Here is a 22,231-nt window from a genome sequence, read left to right as displayed (position 1 = left end):
GCTCTCTGTGGATCCAGAAAGTAAAACATTCAACTCTGGACTATGTTTCTGCATCTTTCAGCCACTCAAAAAATATATTTCTTAACGATTAAAAAAAAACATTAAAATTATTAATTGATGCCTAAAGAAACCCTAAAAAAATGCTGTTGTCTTCAGCCTGTGGTCAGTGAATGCCTCTAGGTCTGGGGATTTGCAAAAATCAAATACAATGGGGCAATTGCCAGAGCAGCTGACAGCTAAATTTGCTTTGTGGCAGTCTGTACTTCCATTGGAAAATTTGGGAGCCAGAAACTGAAAATGGTTGAAAATCACTTAACTACAGTGTTGGTGATTTCATACAGAAGACACACGCCATACCTGAAGCTAATTCACCAAATCCAGTACCATGCAATTAGCTGATGAAAGAGGATTATGTTGTAGGTTACGTTGACAAATGCCTGGCTGTAAATTTAAGGTCTCTGCATATCTCTCTGACATCTAAGAAACTTTAGTATCTTTCTTAAAAGGTCATATTATGAATTATTTTAAGGTCAGGCAATAGAAGAATGAGGTAATGGAAGTAAATTTCTTGAGATGTCTAGCTATCATTTCCTTATGCTTTCTTACACTTAGGAAAGTCAGGCAGCCACTAGAAGAGCCAGAAGAGCCTACAAGGTTAACAGACAGTAATAGCGGATAGTACAAGTAAAGAATAGAAAACATGCACTGTATTTTGCTGCTTTAGATGTTGATTTCATAGTTAATGAAGTTAATTTCAGACTTAAATATGCTATAATTTTGTGCTTTTAGTTCTATCTTTTTCCACTGTGGTGTTCTTCCATTTTTTCTTATCCTTAAGATCAAGCATACTAAAACCTTATCTCACTGCTTTAGTCATCACCATCATTCACTTTTACATAAGCTTAGGGGAACACAATTTGATTCCATTATGCAGGACTGATAGAGTCTTAGTCCTGAGAACTAAGTGAGTATTGTTCTACTGACTTTGACTCAAAATTTCAGGTTCTTATTCTCGGTGATTTTGCACGAGCCCTACTGACACACAGAAAGACGTCTCTCATTTAAATTCATTCTGTGGTTAAATTTCCTTACACCAAAGAAGCACTTAATACACTCATTTAAATTCACTCTGTAGGACAGGAAATGTCTTTCGTAATAGGTGTAATTTTAATGTTACAGAAAGGATTTGTCTTTTTCTTTGTAACCAATCAAATTTCTTTTTCCTTCTCAATCAACATCTCCTATCCACCTACACAGCTGTCACATTAAACTCCACCTTGGGAATTCAAATTAAAAAACTGAAAAGACATTTCTATTTTTACTTGGGTGCATGTGTTTTATCAGCACCAAAGTTAACTAAGTTTAATAGTAATAATGAAAAAAATTATCAGGTTAATAGTAACAGCTAATTCCTATAATAATGGTTTAGATTTACTTCCTGTATAACAAATAGTTTATTTAATAACTGAAACTCTTTTCATAGTGAAAATATTTACTGTAACTTTTAAGCTTACTTTGTATAATAAAGATTCACTGTTACTGCAAAAGAAAAAGACACATTACATTCAAATCAGTTTTGTTTCTCCAGGGAATGACATAAAAACTTGATGAAGATGGACATTCATTAGAAGTAATGATGAGTGTTTACCAAAGGAAGAAACGAAATAATTGAAGAAATCTTTCAACTTCAGCACAGCCTATATAACCTTACTATCCTTTATCTTTCTCACTGTATTTTGAAACCCAGAGCCATATTTACAGCTGAACACCGCATGCCTCCAATGGCTGCTTGGTTTACAACAGTCAGTGTAGTCTATCTGAATTCAGCTATAGTTAATTATAACACTAATACTCACAGGGCAGTTTACTTCACATTGTTCCTCTTAGAAAATGACAGCTCTTAATTTCACAGTTATCTCTCTTCTACCTCTATGTCTTCTTAATAACTCTATCCTCCCTAGCTCTAGCAACAGTAGTACAATACCCTTGACTTTAGTTCCTGTTCCTTATTTCTCCAACAGTGTTGAACTACCCTACATTTTTTTCCTTCATTTCTTTTTTTTTTTTTTTTTTTAATACCTGATCATTTCTGCTGACTTCTATCATCTATGACCCCATTTCTGTCCGGAAAGGGTTGCACTAATAGACACCAGCAGCTTGGAACATCTTTTGCATGAGGAAAGGGTAGAATTTTTCAACTTGGAAAAAGAAATCTACATTGCAAAATCTACATAGCCCCAAATAGAAAGAAAAAGGGAAAGAAAAAAAAGAAACAAAAAAAAAACCCAAAACAAAACCAAAAGAAAGGATTATTTCCCTATTATGCTGTTTCCCATGACTTTATGTTTATGCAACAAATCACACAACAGTTATTGTGCAAATCATAGGTTAAAAAACATCCTAAAAGAGTCATTGCTGTATACTACATGAAGCTAACACTGAAAAGTCATTGTTAAAGAATGTTGTGCCATAATTAGAAGATAAATAAGAATGTATTCATCAGTGGCTAGGAGCTATAATATTCTGTGTGTTAGATCTGGCTCAAAAATCCCCAAATCACTGATTAGGGTTGGATGTTTTGTTTTGCACAATCCTTCTCAATCTTCTTAACAGTCATTGCTGCATTTACACTTATGGAAGTAAACTGTGATGATAACTTGAGAAGATGCTAAAATTCATTGTTAAATCATAAGGTGTTTAGATACATGCTCTTCTTATGTGGAATTAGGTATCTAGCCAACAAATAGATTGGCTTATCAGGATTACTTATATGAACAAAGCTATTCATCTGTGTAAATTATGCAGTCCTAAGGTCCTCAGAGAAACCAAAACTCTTCAGAAGCAAAACCCCTGGCATTACAGGCTGCACAGTGTCTAGCATATTGATAGCCCCACATAAGTTACTGTTTTCATATCCATTCAACAAAAAAAGATTTTTGTTCTGTTTAAATAAAATCTATGCCATGATCTTCTTTTAAATATCTTTTGTTTGTGCTGTCTGCCCTATTTATTCTACAGCAGTTACATGTCCATTTCCATAACAAGCATTTCTACTTCACAGGAAAGTCTCAATATTGCTATAATTCTACCCAACCTTCCAAATTATGTGTGTAAATTACACAGTTGCTTGAAGCAGTGATCACCAGGCTGATGTGGGGATAAATACCATTATATATTACATAAAACTTCCTTCTCAATTGCAAATGATAACAAGGTCCTGTTGCTCCTGGGAAGGAAATCAAAGTTGGTCAATTTCAAAGAAAACTGAAAGAAGATATTTAAAAGACCAGCATATTTTAATGGATGATTAAATGCAGCCTCAAATTAAATTTGTACTTAACTATTACTCAGTATTACCTCTTCTCTGGAAATAAATATTAATTTATTCTCTCTGTGAAAAAAAAAAAAATTACCTGCCAATCTATGGCTAGAAATGAGTTGTAAAGTAGTATGAATAAAAGCAAACCTTGCTTTCTGTTTTCTTCCTAGGCAATAAAAAAGCAAAACATAATGGATCTCATTATTCTACCTCATAGAATGTTGTGTTCTTTTTTTGAATGAAAACATTACTGAAGACTCCGCTAATTCTACAAGGCTGGCAAAAAACCCAAAGGGAAGCCAAAACCTTGTGACAGACAAGACTGTTACACACAACAGCACAAGCCATGAATTGCAGCTTGGGAGGTTCAGACCAGATGTTTAGGAACAACTTCTGAAACTGCCCAGAGAGGTTATGCAATCCCAATCCTTGGAGCTTTTAAAAATACAGGCTAGACATGGAAGAACAGATGCAGTCTGATGATAATCCTGCTTTAAGAGGAAGATTAGAGTACGTGATCTTCAGAGGTTCTTTCAAGAAACATTGATATGGTTTCCATGATTATTTCTTGAAGTTAACTCTCCAAGACAAGAGAAAGGGGACCAAAATAACAACAAAACTGAGTAACAGTCATGTTGTCAGCGTATCATAAACCCCTCAAAGTTTCAGAGTAGTAATAGCCTGAAAGTCACTAAAGTGTAGAATATAACAAGCACTATCATATCCAACAATGTTCTTTAACTGTTCTTTGCTACATGCACACCCACAAGGACTTTTACTAGTTCAGGCCCAGTTTTGGATGCCAGCTCCATGTATTTGCTCTGTATATGACATAACAGCCTGCTCCTGAGTGCCTTCTGAGTGACTGAGCCGGCATCGGGGTGTGTGCAGCAAAGTTTAGCAACTCTGGATCACCTTGAGCATGGGCAACCAGTACTTTGTACTGCATTCCTACTAATGGGAAAATTGCATTGGAAAGCCAAGCCAACTCTGTGGATTTTGATATATTACAGCTTAAATAGATGAAATCTCTGCCTTGGCAGGATGGAGCTAAACTGTTCTGGACTAAAATGTTCCTGGAACAAGTATAAAGGCAGTGATGTCATGCCGTGCTGGGGTTTGACTGGCCTCGACTCTGCACTCGGCAAGCCCGGTGTCTCCATACTCTGGACCACACAACCATTCCACCTCAAACAATGAAAGAAATCAAGAGGAAAGTTAAACCAGGGAAGAAGGGAGGGGTGGGGGGAAGGCGTTTTAAGATTTAGTTTTTATTTCTTATTATCCTACTCAGATTTTGATGGGTAATAAATTAAACTAATTTCCCCAAGTCGAATCTGGTTTGCCTGTGGTGGTAATTGGTGAATGATCTCTCCCTGACCTTATCTCAACACACGAGCTTTTTGTTGTATTTTCTCTCCCCTGTCCTGCTGAGGAGGGGACTGATAGAGCAGCTTTGGTTGGCACCTTGCGTGCAGCCAAGGTCAACCCACCTGTTTTTAAAAGCCTACTCAAATTTTTATCACTATTCTGTAGCCTGGAAAGCAACAAGATCTATGTTGAAATATAGTGATTTTTTTTTCCTTCAATTTCTTAAAGGAACCTTCACCTATGGTCTAAGATACTGTGGACATGGTAATATGGCCCCCATCTGTCACCTCTAAGGAGCCTCAGAATGAATCAGAACCTGCTTTGGGAATTTGGAAATGAAAGAATGCCTCCTTGTTCTGAGGAGCTTGCTTACTGTAAGGTTTTAATGTCTTTTAGAAATTGTTAAGTGTGACCCATTTCAGCTAGTCTGATTTGTTGTTAAATGCAGTATCAGTATTTCAGCTGTTAGAAAACATATCAGAAATAAAGTATAAAAATAACAATACTTTTTAAAGAACTGTTTTACTGATGTAGCATTGTGTGTGCTGTATTATTACAGTGATTTCCATAGTGTTACTACTAAGACATAGTACCCATCCGTTAGGACTAAAACTACTTGTTTAAAATATTAGAAAAATTTTGGACATACACCTAGTATGTAATCAGGAACATCATATAGATTTTACTGAATTTAATTTTGCTTTATAATATAATGGAAACTGAATATCTGACACCTTCGCAAGTCTTTACCCATGTCCTAATTATGTAGCTACAACTCTAGAAACTAAACATCAGATCTTTATATGGAAATCATCTAGCAGACTGGTTAGAAACACTATCTAAAAGGAAGCATAGAAATGCAATGGAAATTTATATTTTCTCATCACAAGTATTAAAAATTCACTTTCTAGAGAAACATAACATTGCATTTCAACATTTAGCAAGAAGTGACAAACTTGTCCTTACTACTACAAAGTAAAAAGAAGCAACCAAATGAAGCATGTACATTACCAGCATAGTAATGTCTTGGTTTAAAATTCAATGCAACTTTTAAACCTTAAAGGATAAATTGAATATACTACTGTTTAACTATCTGGCACGCTTTTTTCCTAATGCCCACATTTTCTATCAACGTTCCCTGAATAAACAAATAATGAAAAAACAACAAAGCAGCTGATAATTACTGCCAACACTGAAAGGATAAATAAATATTAATTCTTTCATGCATAACTGTTAAAATCTGTCAAGATTTCATGTCACTTATGAAATTTGTGTGTGACCAAAAACGCAGCTCAGCAGTACTGAGCCATGAAATGAAACCTCAGAGAATTCTTTTTGCAAGTGGCAATGAGCAACCTCACTGAAAGGATTCTTTCAGCCAGCTGCTTTAATATAGTTAGCCAACTTCCCAGTTTAAAGAAAGTCTCTGCCAATGAAAAGAAACCACTTTCATGCCTGAGTCAGACAACCAAAATATGTAATGAACAAAGGATTTATTTATTTTTAATCTTAGCTGTTTTTTGGGGTTACCTTTCCCATTCTTAAACAGCCCACAGGATTTGTTTGTTTTAGATAACAGATTTGTTTAAATTGTGGCAGTTCAGAAAAAAAGCAAAAAATATTGAAAAATAAATTGCAGCTATACAAAAGAAAGCATAAAGATGATACTAATAAGATGCATACTATTATACAAGAAACTTTTAATCTGAAAGGCAATAGCTGTCTCTGTGTACTTTTATAAAAAAACTAGCAAATAAATTAATAATCTCTGAGTTCTGACTTGGCAGTTTTCAGGTAAAGCTATTTATCATTAATTCTCTCTTCCCAAGAAAAGGAAATTTAGAAATAACAAAAAAAGAAAAATGCTTTCAAAACGTTAACACATACATAATGTTGTTTTTGATACAACATTAATTAGGGTATAATATAAAATCTGGAGAATAGACAGAATCACAGAATGGTTGAGATTGGAAGGGACTTCTTGAGACCATGTAATCCAACTCTTTGATCGAGCAACCTGCTAGAACAGGTTGCCCAGAACCATATCCAGTTGGGTTTTGAATATCTTCACAGGTGGAGACGCTACAGCCATTCTGGGCAACCTGTTCCAGAGTTTGACCACCCTCACAATAAGAAGTGTCCTTTTGTCTTCAGATTGAATGTCCTGTTTTTCAATTTGGGCCCATTTATACTGTTAGAGGGCACTACTAAGAAAGTCTGTCTCCTGCTTCTTCATTTCCTCTCATCAGGTATCTATACACATTGATAAGGCCCCCCTGAAAGATTCTCCAGGTTAAACAGCTCCAGCCCTCTCAGACTTTCCTCACAGGAGAGATGCTCCAGTCCCTCAATCATCTATGTGGTCCTTCGCCGGACTTGCTCAAGTAAGTCTGCATCTCTCCTGTACTGGGAGATGCAGAACTGGACACAGTATTCCAGTTCAATTGTGAATATTGCATTTACTTTGCAAAATATGATCATAACTTTGAAATCAAATCAGTAATGCCTACTTGTGGAGCAAATAAGGTTTCGCAGGTAGCAATACTGATGCCAGGCAAATCAATGAAATGAAGCAAAAAGATTTAATGACCATGTTCTCTTTGGACAGTAAATGCCAAAGATGCAGTTAGACAGGGAAGCCAGAAGGGCAGGATTTAAGCCAACATAACTTCAGGGGGAGAACAAAGAGCAGCTACGATCATCAAACTCTGAGATCTAGCAATTACTTCAAATTGGGAAATGTTATTTTCTTCCTCTCATTCTCCTTAGAAGAAGGTATTTATGATGGAATGACTGTATTTTAATAGAGGTTAATGGTGACTAGAGTTTTCACTCAATGAACAAAGTTGATGAGAAGCAGGGTTTAAAGAAACCAAGATAGCATATGAATTTTTTCTTACAAATTATTACGATATATTAAAAAAATAATTTAACTCACTCTGACTCAGTAAGAATGAAAGAGTAAAAGTCAGTCCTATAGTCTTACTGTGAAGAGACAATGTCAGGACAAATGGGATTGAGTTATTTGTTCCAAGAAGTAGTAGTAAACTGTTTAGATTAGGTGGGAAAAATAAAACCAAACCAAAGACCACTGGAGGACAAATCATCTTCATGCATGATTAGGCAACAGCAATACGCTTTCCTTGTCAGTTAAAACAAATAAAATAATTTTTAACATTATTTTTTTAACTTCTATAACAAAGACTGAAAAGAGAAGCAAATTTGTTTCTGCTACTAAAAAGATAACACTGAAAGGAAAAAACATTAAGATTAGTAACCAGACATAAGTAACAAAGGAGATAAGGCACATATTAGTGAAAAGCAATACCAGCTTTACTTGGCAGTGAACAGCAAAAATATTTAATATTTATTTAAATATATGTTAAGTAAGCCAAAATACAATACCTGCTCAAAAGTTCAATTGTATTCACTGTCAGAGCAATTTTATTCAACAGCACATTGTGCCTCAGCTTGCTTTTTTTTCTGTACATCACCAGTTTGAAGGATACTCAGCAGAAGAATAATATGTGATTCTGCAACAAACTGAGCCTGACTGCTTCCATGTATGTAACTCTGTAAAACAAAAATGAAAACCAAACTCCTTTAAAACAAAGAAATCAATTGAAAATGGTACAATTGAATATGTAAAAATGAAAATAAACCCCGCTTTGCAGAAAAACACAGACAGCAACAGCAACAAGTTAACAGCATAGTTTAGTAAAAAGGAGTGCTAAAACTAGCATATTTAGGCAAAGCACATACACACAATGAATGTAAAGTTTCATACATAAGTGCATTACTTACGCTGGGCTCTTTTTCACACTGCTGCTAGTGTGGAATAAAGAACACACATCTATTTGCTGGAGAGATACAATTTTTGAGAAGGGAGGCGATGAAATCAAGGACATGCCTCATCAAGATTTTTCACAAAAGTGAAAAACAAACCTTCCTTTCAAAAAATCATTTCACTTTAGTCTTACACAGATTGAGTGAAGTTTTTCATACAAAATAGATTCCATCTTTCTCCAAGAAGGTACAATAGTGTCCATAAAAAATCCTAATTCATAAAATGTCTTGTTCATATAGAATTGTAGTAAATTCAATAACAGATGTTAATACTAAACGCAAACCCAACAGTCTGCTCTGTTTTTCCCCAAAATAATTGTTAATGGGCTCATTCTATACATTTATTATTAAGGACATATAACATATTATTCAGAAGTTGATAGTGTGTATTATTAAGTAGCTACAACAGCAAAAAAGGAGATAAATTTTGGACTGCAAACATACACAAAATAAGGGAGAGTATCATCTACTACATCAATTATAAACATCAAGTATAGCTTGTCATACTATTCAATATGAAATTAAATATATCCATGTTCTCAAACTATTATTTGTATGTATTCTTCTTAGGAATAGACAATTTTTTTACCCCAATTAAATAGAAAGAAAAGTGCTCACTCCTATTAAGATAATGAAAAAGGAGACTTTTTGCCCTCCTTATGGATTCAGAGGATTGTTAGTTTGTTTGTTTTTAAATCATATTATTTGCTTTAATTCACTTTACTCTGATTAATTCTGTCTGAATACCATCCTTGTAAAGATTCAGAACAATTCAGATTTTAAATATTCCAGTGCTTCAGCATACAAAAGAATGCCTTCAACCACATTGGTTAAATTCTGACTGATGCACTGTCAAAACATGGAGTTCATAAGACATAATAACATTTTTTACTCAGTAGATGGTTATCTATTTTTTTCAAAGTTCAGTTATATTATGTTCATTCAAATAACCAACTCAAAGCCAAGCCTGGCAAAAACTTCATGTATCCAGAGATTCTATTCCTCAAAGATGACATCTTTTTTTCTTTAACAAGATAAAAACCACTGATCTCATAAGACTATCTCGTTGCAGTATGGTATGACAATAAGTCGATGTGTATTTTTTGAATTTTTGCAGGGCTTTTTATAAATCTCACTAAGGGTATACACACACACACACACACACACACAGACAATTATATCTAAAACAAAGGAAATAGGAATATTTTACATTAACAAAAATTAATGACAAAGTTAAAATGCTTAATAGCTTGTGTACTCTGACTCAGTTGTGACCACAGTCCTGCAAATAGTGACCCTCTGTCATTATTTCTCAAGCAGCTGAAGATAAATAAACACACAGACATATGTAGGCATACATACACACTTGCAGGATCTGGATTCAAGTATGCCTAACAAATAAACAACTATTGCTTCTTACAATCATAGCACCAAGTTTATAGACTAAAGCTTGAAATTATTTCAATATATACTGTATATATTAATACAATGTGAACTGAAATAAAACCTGAGCCTTTAAGCAGAAAAGTGTAACGCGATCTAGTAGAATGATTTAGTTATTAAATACCTATATGCATTTATACACAATCACTACTACTCTTCCTCTACACAGATGCTAAATAGTATAAAAATGCACACTGGGTACTAAAGAAATACACTCCATGTTGAAAAGACAACATTACTATCACATTATTAATAAAACTGGTTGTCATATGATTCCTTAAACTATAAATGCCTTCTGTATTTGAAAAACATTTAGATGAGAGATATCATTTTTATTGATATGCTTTATATTTTGTTAAAGTAAATTATTTTTCTCTTTCTCTTTATGGTAGCAATTTAATTCACTGTAACACCACTGAAGGAACAGAACCCAAGGTATGTACATAAACACATACACATGCAGAGACTATATAGATCAATCATTCCTTTCCTCAAATTAGTTTACTGACTTTAAATAGGCTATCTTTCATCCTAATAGGGAGGAACAGTCTCACCTTCAAAAAGAGTAACTTTTATGCTACTGCTTCTGATGACATAAATCTGTCCCACACTGGGGAAGGACCACATTTTAGGTACCAGTCTTCACGACGCAGCATAGCAACTTTATTTAAAAATACTACTCAAGTTTGTGTGTCTTCTGGTTTCACTTGTGAATGTCAAATAAAACAAAGAATCTTCTTAATGGAACAAGACAGTTTCATAACTATCTAGCTGTCAAGCCCATACATTAATGATGCTTTTAAAATGCCAGCAAATATGCTCTCAACAGCGAAAACTTCAAGCATGATATTTCATTAGTTATTCACACTTGAAAAACTGATTGAAAAATTTGCTTTCAATCTGAGGATCATCAAAGTTTGCAGCAGGTAAACCCAGTTTGCAATGTTGTACGTGTAGACTACTTACAATGCAAAGGTGAAACACCACAAAGACTAAAGGCTGTAAAGACTAATTAGATCATTAATTTTTTAAAAATAATATTTTGCTTAAAAAAGCTTAAGTCTCGTCAACCTGAGAAGGCGCATTTTTATGTTACAGCAGTAATATGGTGATTTGATCTAAAGTAATAGCAGGGTTGGTATCACAATGATGTAACAAGGATACAGCCATTAGAAAGATTCTCAATCAGAAATCTTTGAATGCCTGTTCACTGAATTCCCAAAATCATTAGGTTTATTGCATGATGTAAAATATGCATGTTTGTCTCAGGATTTTTTCATTTGAGCCTTTTCCAGGAGCTGTTTGAGAAGCTTTCACAGTATGAAACGCACCACCAGACCAGTCTCTCAAAAAGTCAAGTCCTTATGAAAACAAAACCATGAAAACAGAGATATTCTAATTATCACTATTAACTAGTGGACAGATAAGGGTCCTAGATACCACCTGACACTCATTATAAAGAAAAAAACATGGACTAGATACAGTTCATTTGCAAACACTGAAACTTGAACAAACAAAAACCAAACTGAAACCTGAAACAAAACCTGCCCAGAAGACCTGAATCAGAGAATGTAATTTGAAAACTAGTTGATGAATATGAATTACTGGCTAAACATCTCATAGGGATTAATGTTGTAACTATATTTCTTCAAACTTGAGTTGCTAAAGGCATAGCCTTGCTTGCAAGGAAGTGGATCTTCTTTCATTTAGTTCTGGAAACATTATGTGTGTATCAAGAAGCTAGTAAGAGACAAACGTTACCTGCTGCTCTGTCCCCAGAGAGGGAACAGGAATGGGTAAAAGTAAAGTGAGTAGCCACCTTAAACACAAAACTCAAGCTTCATCGTTATTTGAGAGGGCAAGAGATCTTGAGCTAACTTAGAGAGAGAATGTGCTAGTTGAAAGCCAGTTAGTTAAAATGTTAAATAAGGCAGAAGTTTACTGTCCAGTATTGACTAAAAAACAAACAAACAAAAAAAAAACCAAACAAAAAACCCGACCAACAAAAAAACCAACAACAAACAAAAAAAACCCAAGCGACTCAACTCATTTTAACTGTTAACTTTGTTCTATTATAAATGTCCTTTGTTAGATTATTCCCTAAAGTTACCTAGTGATAAAGCTAACTGCATGTGATCAACAGGTTCCTTAAATGGCTCCCCCAAGACACTGTTCTCCAAATGCTCAAAACAATGGTACATCTCCTCTACAGCTGTGGGTCAGTCAGAGCGATGGTACTTTAGAAGTAAAGACACTGAAAGACTGTTCCAGTGCCAAAGGATAACCAAAATAATTTGCATTTGACAATATAATGTGAATCACCTGTACTTATGACAGTACCTCACCCCATTTCTAATGATGAACGCATCTTAACCACTTCACAAAGGAATTACAGGATGGGATTTTTCCACAATGAACTGTCAGACCTATGCTCTAAAAAACAGACAAAAATTAGAGTAGAAGTTTTCAGAAGACAGAAGACCAGTACTTAATGTAAAAATGATGGAAAATAGCTTTTCTTGAGGGGACAACGATGAGAACTGTGTGGCATTTGTCCTTGTGTCTTTCCCTACAGGCACATGACAACAGTATGAAGCCACTTGAAGCACAGATTATATTTGTATGGATACATATTTATGCAAATGTACCTACACACCCCAGTTCTGTACACTGCAATGGCCACTGATTCATTAAATTTTGAAATTCATGGCCATCTGTGACTCAGACTTACCTTAAATGGAACACATTTAAAGACAGGGGTTTTTAAAGTATGTAGACAAATTAGCTATTCAACAGTTTTCAACCAGTTTTCTCCACACATTTTTGTGGTTCCACAGCAATTTTTAATTGGATTAAGTTCTTGAAATTATATCCATATTACCAAAAGAATGGATCTGGTCACATGAGGTTTCTCAATTTTCATACTTCTTTCCTTATATAAGAAGATTGCTGAACGACCTACATGCCAGGCACATATTCTCACAAAATTTTATTTGAAGTGACAAACTATTAAGACATGAGAAGTAAGATTTCTGGTTTTGCTATCTCTTCTGGTTTTTTTACACTGAATCTATTTAATATTTGGAAGCTCTGTGAAGTCTATCTGGCTGCAAGTGCTCTAGGCAAATACTTCAAATAAATTAATGAATAAACTCAGTATTTCTCTTTCATTTTACAGACATCAAGAGGGAGGACCATGTAAGATGCAAAACTAAAGTCTGTCAGAAGCGATGCAGCCACAGTTTGAGCAGAACAGCTGTACAGCCACACAAATACCACAGCCACGTAACAGATGCAACAGCAAGTGCCACACTGGTAGGACTAATAGGGGAACCAAAGCGTGAGTGACTGACTTTGAACAGTGGGTTCTTTTCCAGCTTTTAACATTCTCCTATCTCGGGTCTGATTCCACAGAAGGAATTTGAATTGCTAACAGAAATTAACATTTCCCCAAATCAGGCCATTTTCTTTGGCAGTGACAAATGATTGTTCAATGCACGTACACTTCTACAAAGCTGTGTTAAATATTTATCTACTATTCCTAAACTCATTACATATGTACTGTTATTGAGCTGCAGATGGTACATATATATAATCCCTCACTAAGACAGTCAACGATAACAACAATGCAATATACTTTTAAATTTCCCTAAATACAGCATATGCTTGTGATTTCCCTTCAAGAGTGATAGTTGGAACAGTTTGGTAAAATAATTGAGTGAAATCTGTGCTCGCTCCTTCCTTTCTGTTAATGCAATGTAAATAAACCAGAAACAAAGTAAGTGGAAATAAGGCCTCTGTGAGTTGTACGTTAATCCTGAAGGCAATGCAATTAACTTGTGGAGTACCTAACATCAAAACTGAAACATGGTTTCAGGTGCTCCAGTAATCTTTCCTAAAATAAACATTACATTTTTCTATGAGTATGTACGTAAAAGATTCTAGGGTGGAGTGAACTGATCAAGCTGAGTTGGGTTTAGTAATACCATAACATACAAAGCTACTTCATGAAGTACTATAATTTTGGGTATCTGAGAAAGTAACTTGCCCTGAGTTTACAAGACATGATGCACATCTAATACAAAAGTTTCTTGGAAACCAATCAAAACCAGACAGTTTTGGTAATAATTATCCTTCTTAATAATAAGTTGAATTTGGATTGCGTGTTGAAAATAACCTCTAGATGGAGACTGTCTCCTGGAGGAGACAACAGGCCAAATTAATGCTAATATATGTGGAAAGAGATGAAGCAACAGACTAGTTAATGGTGCCCAAAGAGAGAGAGTTACGAGTTACAAATTCCACACCAACAGGACAGCTGCTGTTAATTTGTTTTCCTTTCTACATTAACATTCAGGGTGAAATACATCAGAGAGAGGAACATTACAGAAGGCCATGGATTACTTAATTATGATTAAGCCTTCAACATGGCCTATTTCAATTAAAGTCCATCGATTTTGCCAAAAACATACATTAGCTATAAGAAGTTGTTCTTTTCTCATAATTTAGAGGGGGGAATAAAGAACCCCACAACCTTCTTTATATCATCAGAGGTTTATATGTTTTCCAAGTCCAGGAGTAGCATGGCTTTCAGCAGTATTTAAATGATTGAAAGGCAAAAGTTCTAAAACATTCTCTCACAATTTATATACCTTAACATTATAAGTGGGAATGCAGAAATGTGTTAAATGTTATGGAAAACAAATCGTTCATTCAGCAAAGCAAGCACTTCGAGACCAAACATCAAGATACATTAAATTCATGTTTTATTGTGTGTTTTCATGATCATAACCAGATTTCTCCAGATAGGTGTTCTTCCACATTGACTATGTAACATTTCAAAAGTGGCACCCTGCCCAGCAAGATTAAGAATAAAATCTTACGCAGCTGAAAAACCCTAGCTTTCTGACTCTTTTACTGCAGCTACCCATTTAAATATTGTTTTCTAAAACTGGCAAAGTTTCACATAGCTTCACTTGAAGCATGCCGTCCGAATATGCTTGTTTTATTACTACATAGCAGTATCTGCTCAGTTCATATGGGCAGAACAGCGTTTTAACTTGCTTAAGAACCCAATAGGGGATTTCATATGAAGTTATTAGCCTAGGCAGGTCTGTGAAAATCTGAAAATAGAAACATAATGTAATTCCCTGTTTTTTTCCATCACAGAAGACAGCACTATTTGCTGACACTAGTACATGAACATGACCTATTTCCTCTGTAGCAGGCAGCCCTCTGAAAGCCCTTATCACGACTACTGATGTAAAAAAACATGAGACGATGCTCTTTTGGGCCTAAGTTGTTCACTCACATGTGTGAGAATAGCTACCAACACAGAACATGTATTAGTGTTTGATCACCATTTGCCAAAATAATTTTCAGCCTTTTTTTTGGACAGAGGGATGTAATGTGGGTATGAGTTCATTTTAAGGAACATAACGCTGAAACAAAGTACATAAATATATGAAGTAATGTCTCAAAAACTAAAGAAATACAGAGAAGTCTTGACTCCAGTTCATTTACTAAACAGCTCAGAAACCTCTGACTGTTCTAATCACATATTAATGTCCAAGAGTTCAGATAATATCCAAGTGTTTAATAGGGCAATCACTTTTATTGCAGATACCCAGTTATAAAATGGCATATCTGCAAATGATGCTTAACTGCTTCAAAGTATAATGTAGTATTAGACCAAAAATAAATCTAAACTCACTTACTTCTAACAGAAATCCTGAATTAATGAATTTGTTTCTAGCAAAACGAAGACCACATATGACTATAGCAGGAAATGTGCAGACAGAATTTGAAGCAGTAGTTTTTTCATGGATTTTCATTTTTTTAAACAATGAAACAGGAACATTTTAGTTTAACACTAACCCACTTGAAACACTTTCTTTTAGAGAGTTAGTAGCTCTATGAGCATCTCCAACTCAAATATAAGCCAACAGAATGCCACTCTTGAAAATTTCATTTATTATATTCCTAGCTAATAGTCTGTCTAAGCAATGTCTCCACATGAAATTCAATCCAGCTCAGTTACAGGCCACAAGACAAGGACTAAGAAAACAGCCAAGCTGCACACACCAACACCACCAAATGGCGAGGAATAAACAGAATTACTAAAGGTGGTAACTACACACTTCTAGTGGTTTTGTTCAGCTTACACTCAAGTGCTTCACCTAAAAGTAGTAGGATAATCTAGAAAACCAACATGGGACCCCACAAATAAACCTCCATGTATTTATACCTGTTTCAGCATCCCTGGTATAGCAATGCAGTGTTCAGACTTCCGCTTGATGACCATAAAACATATCAGCCACATTTGATGGGAGAGTTTAATAGCTACAGATAAATTTTTACCCTGTTAAATATATTTTTGATGTTTTATTTTTTAAAAACATATATAATACAGTTACACACAATGATTTCATACAGCCTCCTTAATTCACTCGTATATTAATTCAATGAATATGAGTTACATTTTCCATGCCTGAGTTCATTGCTGTGTTCACCATTGCCCCAAACCAAAACAGATTCCAAAGACAGCAACGAGTTTTCACAGGACTGGCTGGTTGAAACAGGCTGTGCTGGCTGCCTTCCACAAAGTCCATCTGGCACCAAGCACAGAATATGATCTGGGTTCCCAGCCCTACAGCAAAGTGGAGAAACACTGCCTACTTTTGCAGGCTAGCTGGCTGGAAAGGGTAGTTGGTATAATTTAAGATAGTATACAAATCCTAGTTTATGCTGCTGTTTGGGCTGTCTAGGCAGCTTTTATAGCTATGCTGCATTATTTAGGGTGTCTAGAAGTGCTATCAAAGGAATTAGTAGAAATGATCTTACAAATTCAGAAACTGTGAATGCTCTGCTCAGCTATATAGAGGCTTTGACACAACTCGCTGAACAAGAATTTATTCTGACGGACTTCTCCCCCATTTAGCAATTAATAAATAATAAGACAAAAGATACAGCAATCCTTTGATGAGTCATTTCTTTGTGAGTTTCAGAAAAAAACCCAGAACTTAACCTCTCATTAGGAATAAAACATTGCTACTCTTACAGCACTGAATTCCCAAGTTACCTTAATAGATTGGCATGCAACAAATGACTTCCCTCTGAGTGGGCATTACAACACACAGTACCCATGTGAGAGACTTTAACAGAGATGATGGCAAGATTTCCAGGATCTCTGAAAGAGCATTCTGGTAGTTTTGGGAAGTTTACATGACACAGCTTAGCTAGCTGCCTAAGGAAAGGAAATTTTTGCAACTGTGATGCTATGTTTTAACAATGTGATTACTTTTTCATCAGCTTAAGAAAGATGGCCAAAAAAAAATCTCAAGAGATAACTGACATTCCTACACATTTCATTACAACTGGACAACTAAGCCAGTGATTCTAATGAAAGAAGAGCTGCAATTAAAGTTCAACTGTTAATAGTTGTTTTGGAGTACAGACTGCTTGCTTAAAACCTGGAAGCCAAACTATAATACTTCTTCTAATTAGGAAACAAAAGAGATTATGAGATGTTTATCATGAACAGCATTCCCCTAAAATTACAAGCATGCTGTTAATAAGAACTGTTCTCTGAACTCAAAAATATTCATGTAATTTTTGCCCTCATTCCCATGGGAAATATGGCACAGTATGCGATATATCTCCTTGGTCATTTAGCTTCTGCATTCTTTTTTTTCCTTAAAAAAAATAGTCAAAGGTAAAATATGCATCTAGATGTTAACCATATACCTATAATTTCTTTTGATATAGGGATTAGGTGGCACTGATGACACAATTCCAGACAATCATATAAGACTGGTAAGACCATGGTTAAATAACTACACTTTTCCCATTGGCAAGTTCTATCGTGGGAACTCTTCTTCCCCACCCCACCTCCTGAACCCTTTTATCCAACACAGTGCAGAAGCATGATGATTTTCACACCGTTAGTGTGCTGAGAAAGATGGGTCATGGTGTACACAGGACAGTTAGTGTATAGTAGCCCATAAGTTTTCCTTATAAATTATAGAGGTGGAAGAGCTGAAATAGCCATTCAGCTGAGCTCATTTGGTTGCTGCTAGTTAAATTATGGTTTAGAATCTAAGACTAGTGAAGTTGCACATGATTCTAGTTATCCAGAAAATATCTATAGCTTTAAGTTTCTCTTTTCCTGGGTCTGTAGTAATATTTTCTTTGGACAAAGAAATTACAGCCATTTTTTCCATATAGCTTTTACCATAACCACCTATACCTTTGGGTAATATTTATGAACTCAAAGATGCTTTTAATTTCTTAGCTATGACCTGTGATATTTTCTCTGTCAAAATTTCACAGTGTTCTTTGAATTGGCTTCCAAGTGAGGCAAAAAAGGTAGTTTGACCTGAATGTTGAAGTGCTGGAAGCAGAAGTGAAGAAAGAGAGGCTTCACTATGAAACTGACTCCAAAATAAACTTTGCTGAATTCAAACAGCTGAAAAATGCCAGAAAAGTCTGCTTTATAGCAGAAGCAAGGGGAGGTGTAAATCCCAATTACCTCAAAGCCACAATCCAGTTAACAACAATAGAGGAATGCGAGAATAATCCCATGATGTCTGATGTAGATACCTACCCCAAGCAAATTGGATACTGCCCTTAATTCTGCTACACAGAGTTCAGAGATATGTATTATTTGAGCTACAGGTTTCACAATGACCACAGACTGCAAGTTCCATAGTAAAGTCAAGTCAGTTTTTTGGATTTGCAATAGCAGACAAACTGGTCAAGTATAGAGGAAATATTTGTGTATTTGGAATGCTGCTTTTAAAATACTATTTAACTAGGAAGGTGAGATACTAGGCAGGCATGATCAGGAATGCAAAATTGAGTATGAAAAATTAGTCAATATGATATGCCAGAGAGGAAAACCATGCTAGTCTTTTTTGACAAAGTAATTTTTAGCACCATCTAAAGCATAACATGTACATTATTTTATCAAGCTTAACACATATTTTTAAATAAAGGTAGCTGAGTGAACACTGTATAAACCAACAGATTCATGAATTTAAGTTTTTTCTTGAGTACAGCTGTGGATCTCTGATGTCTTTACAGATTACAGCTTTTGTAAACTCTGGATTATTCTTGGAAAGTATATTGGCAGCTAATTGTCAAAACTGGAACACAAGAGAATGAAGCTAGAGCTACCATTAAGGGACAAGAGTCATTTGTAGTAACATATTTTATTTCAGCTATTTATATTTCAGGATATTTTTTATAAAAACTGAAAGAAAATTATACTTGTTTGAAATACATAACTGTTTCAACTCTTTCAAAAAACTCTTGTCAACAAAATTTTATAACCAATTTTTTTCCTACATAGCATATCGCACATACAGTCACATATACACATGCATGTCCTGACGTTTTATATCCTTTGGGATTTTGTCACGATGTGACAGTGAGCCAGAATAAAACCTTAAAAACTGAATAGTCTTTATTAAAAGCAGTATTATGTACCAAACTATGCAAGTATATAAAGTATATAAAGTATCAACCTCTCAGTCAGAGAGAAGTATATTTTCATTGCAGCAAGAGTTTTATTATTCTGTTCAGATTCAGGTGTAATGTCATCTGATGCTGTTCTAATAAGATATCATTTCAATGACCTAAAGCTTTAAATACTGATATTTTAAGTTCATTATTTACTATCATTCCACAGCAGTACATATTAACATTACTTTTGGGATAAAGAGAACATCTCATCAATTTTTTAGGAAAACAGAATTCAGGCTGGCACACATTACTTAAGGGAAACTTATGTACACTCCTACTTTAATTCTTCTTTTTCCAAAACCTTTTCTTTGTATTTAATATCTCTTCTCCTCATTCCTCTGCAAACTAATATAGTAACTTTCTTTATGAATGAAAAATCAAATCTACTCCAGAATTTTCTCAATGGAAAAGAGGTATATGCTTGTTATCTTCTTCCCAGTACAATCACTCTCATTTGGTCTTTGTTTCTGCTAATTAACAATTAAGATTACAAAGAAGCAATCTTTTGGAGAAAGGGACTAAGGAAAAGGACAGTCCTAACATGATTGAACAAAAAAATTCAAAACAGAACTGAATGCATAGAAAAAAAGCATCAAAACTAAATTCTTACTAAGTTTTCCTGTACTGTTTTTAATCTTCATATCAATATTCTAGAATAAGCCTATATGACACAGAAACTGAGCAAAATGAAGCCTTTAGCAGGACAAACTGAGAACAAAGGAATCATACCATGTTTAGAATATACAATTTGAAAGCAGGCACACTTGACAAATAGGAATTTATTTCACAATAAGAAATGCTTTGAATCCATGATTTATGAAGGCAGCTACGGGAGTCACTTATTTAAATTCATTGTTTAATGCACTGGCAGGTGCTTCCTAATTATTAGAATATAAGAGTGAGAACACTTTTTCAAAGGATGTGCTATGCCATTAAACATCTTGTACTTCAGCAACTATCAAATTTGTGATGATGTATTTTCTAAAGTTCTGTTTAGGATGGCAGGCATTAACTTAATATACCATAAAAGACAGTAGCTAAAAATTTTATGTTGTGACACAAAACCTCAGACCTATTTGCTGTGCTATCATTAGCAAGTATTCCAACCTGCAGTGAATACAGATCAAATGCTGCTGTTTGCAAGACCAGTTGCATTTCAAGTTCCTTCTGTCAGCTGCCTCCAAAAAAACCCACCCAAATAGTGAAGAAGCAAAAAGTTCCAGGATTGCAAGAAACAACACAAGTCTTATAAACATTCAGAATAATCATTATATTCAGGCTTATATAGAAATATTTAAAATGTTAGCTTTAATAAAGAAGTCATAAAAATAAATACCTAGAAGATAAAGCAATAGAACATAGGATGCCCATGTATTTGGGACAGGGGAACCTGGGCATTATTTGAGGCCAAATGAAAAATTCTCTTAAAATGTATTAAATGCTTGTTCATGTGAGACTTTGACACTGTATGCAAGGAAGTTAAAAGGATATTACAAGTACAGAATTGTGAAACTGCAGTATGTTTTCAGGTCAGAAAGGAGTACATAAGCTTAGAAATATTCTATAAATATCAGAAGTTAAAGCTGTTCTAAGCTCAATTAATGTGCCCAAATTCATAAAATAACAAAGTTGTACTTCCAAGACACATTCAGTGTTTTGAAATAAAAACAAACAATAAACAGGCCACTGTGTACAAATAAGCTTTTAGGTCAAAGGCAAAGGCCATATAATGAATTTCATTAACAAAGTGTACTGAAACACAACGTAGATATTTGAAAAAGCAGATAAAATACCTCATGATAAATTATTCTCCTTTCTCTGTGGTAAGTAACAGAGAAGAAAAAAACCTTTCATTTAGTAGGTCACAGCTTTGCAGAAATGAGGGCAGTTTGCAAATAAGTGCTATAAAATTGGGCAAAGTTGTTGAAAGCAAAAACTGTAGATGGTTCACTTTTTAGAATAGTGTATTATTTTAACTAGAAAAAGATACAATACTGATGTCAACAACAAATTTTATATAATAGTATTCATATGTTCCATGTGAGAGCACTATGATGCCTGAAAGAGGTAGATGAGAACATACTAAGAAGAAAATGGAAAGAGAAATGTCAACATCCCATCAAAGAAAGTCACTGCGAATAGGCAAAAAAGACAGGACAAGGCTGAACAAACACAAGAAAAATGCAGAAGTTAAATTGCTCATAAGAATTTCTGAAAAGCTGATATACCATGAAGAAGATAGCAACTAAGTAAGTAAATCAGTGAGATGTTTAAGATTTTGAGGGCTCTTACAGGTTAAACTGCAAATTACCACTTGTGAGGGGTGGAGCAGACACAGACAGACATGGATTAGAATGGAAATCACACTGTAGGAAACCACTCAAAAGAAGAATCACACACAGTATTGATTAAGCAGGTGAAAGACTACCATAGTGAAACAGAAACATAAATGAAATATAAATTAGAACACATACGAAACTGTTCTCCCAATTAAAGGAAGAAAAAAAAAGTTCCAGGTTTGAAAAAATATTTCTATGGATGTCCTCAGGCTGAACAGCAGTGAAAAGATACTTTCAGTTTTTGCAGCATAGATTATCGAGAAAACTGACATGACTCCCAAGACCAGCAGGCAGTGAAATTAATTTACAAAGCATGGAATATTACTTTGGTGCTTTGCATTTAGTGCTTTATGTTGAACGTGGTTCTGAAAAAGAATTTATGAAACAA

General features: G+C 34.7%; 1 protein-coding gene across 2 annotated transcripts in view; it reads right to left on the bottom strand.

The window, feature by feature from the left end:
- Nucleotides 1–22,231, bottom strand: part of TUSC3 (tumor suppressor candidate 3) — a 161,958-nt gene that overhangs the window by 17,898 nt on the left and 121,829 nt on the right. For both annotated transcript variants that reach the window (XM_080373911.1, XM_080373910.1), the window contains exon 7: nt 8,200–8,263. In XM_080373911.1, the coding sequence (XP_080230037.1) occupies nt 8,200–8,263 (64 nt within the window). The remainder of the gene's footprint in view (nt 1–8,199; nt 8,264–22,231) is intronic.

Source organism: Falco punctatus, assembly GCF_963210335.1.
Source record: "Falco punctatus genome assembly, chromosome: 1".
NCBI classification, from domain to species: domain Eukaryota; kingdom Metazoa; phylum Chordata; class Aves; order Falconiformes; family Falconidae; genus Falco; species Falco punctatus.
The sequence above is the reverse complement of the archived record's forward strand: the minus strand, read 5'-3'. Positions and strand labels throughout refer to the sequence as shown.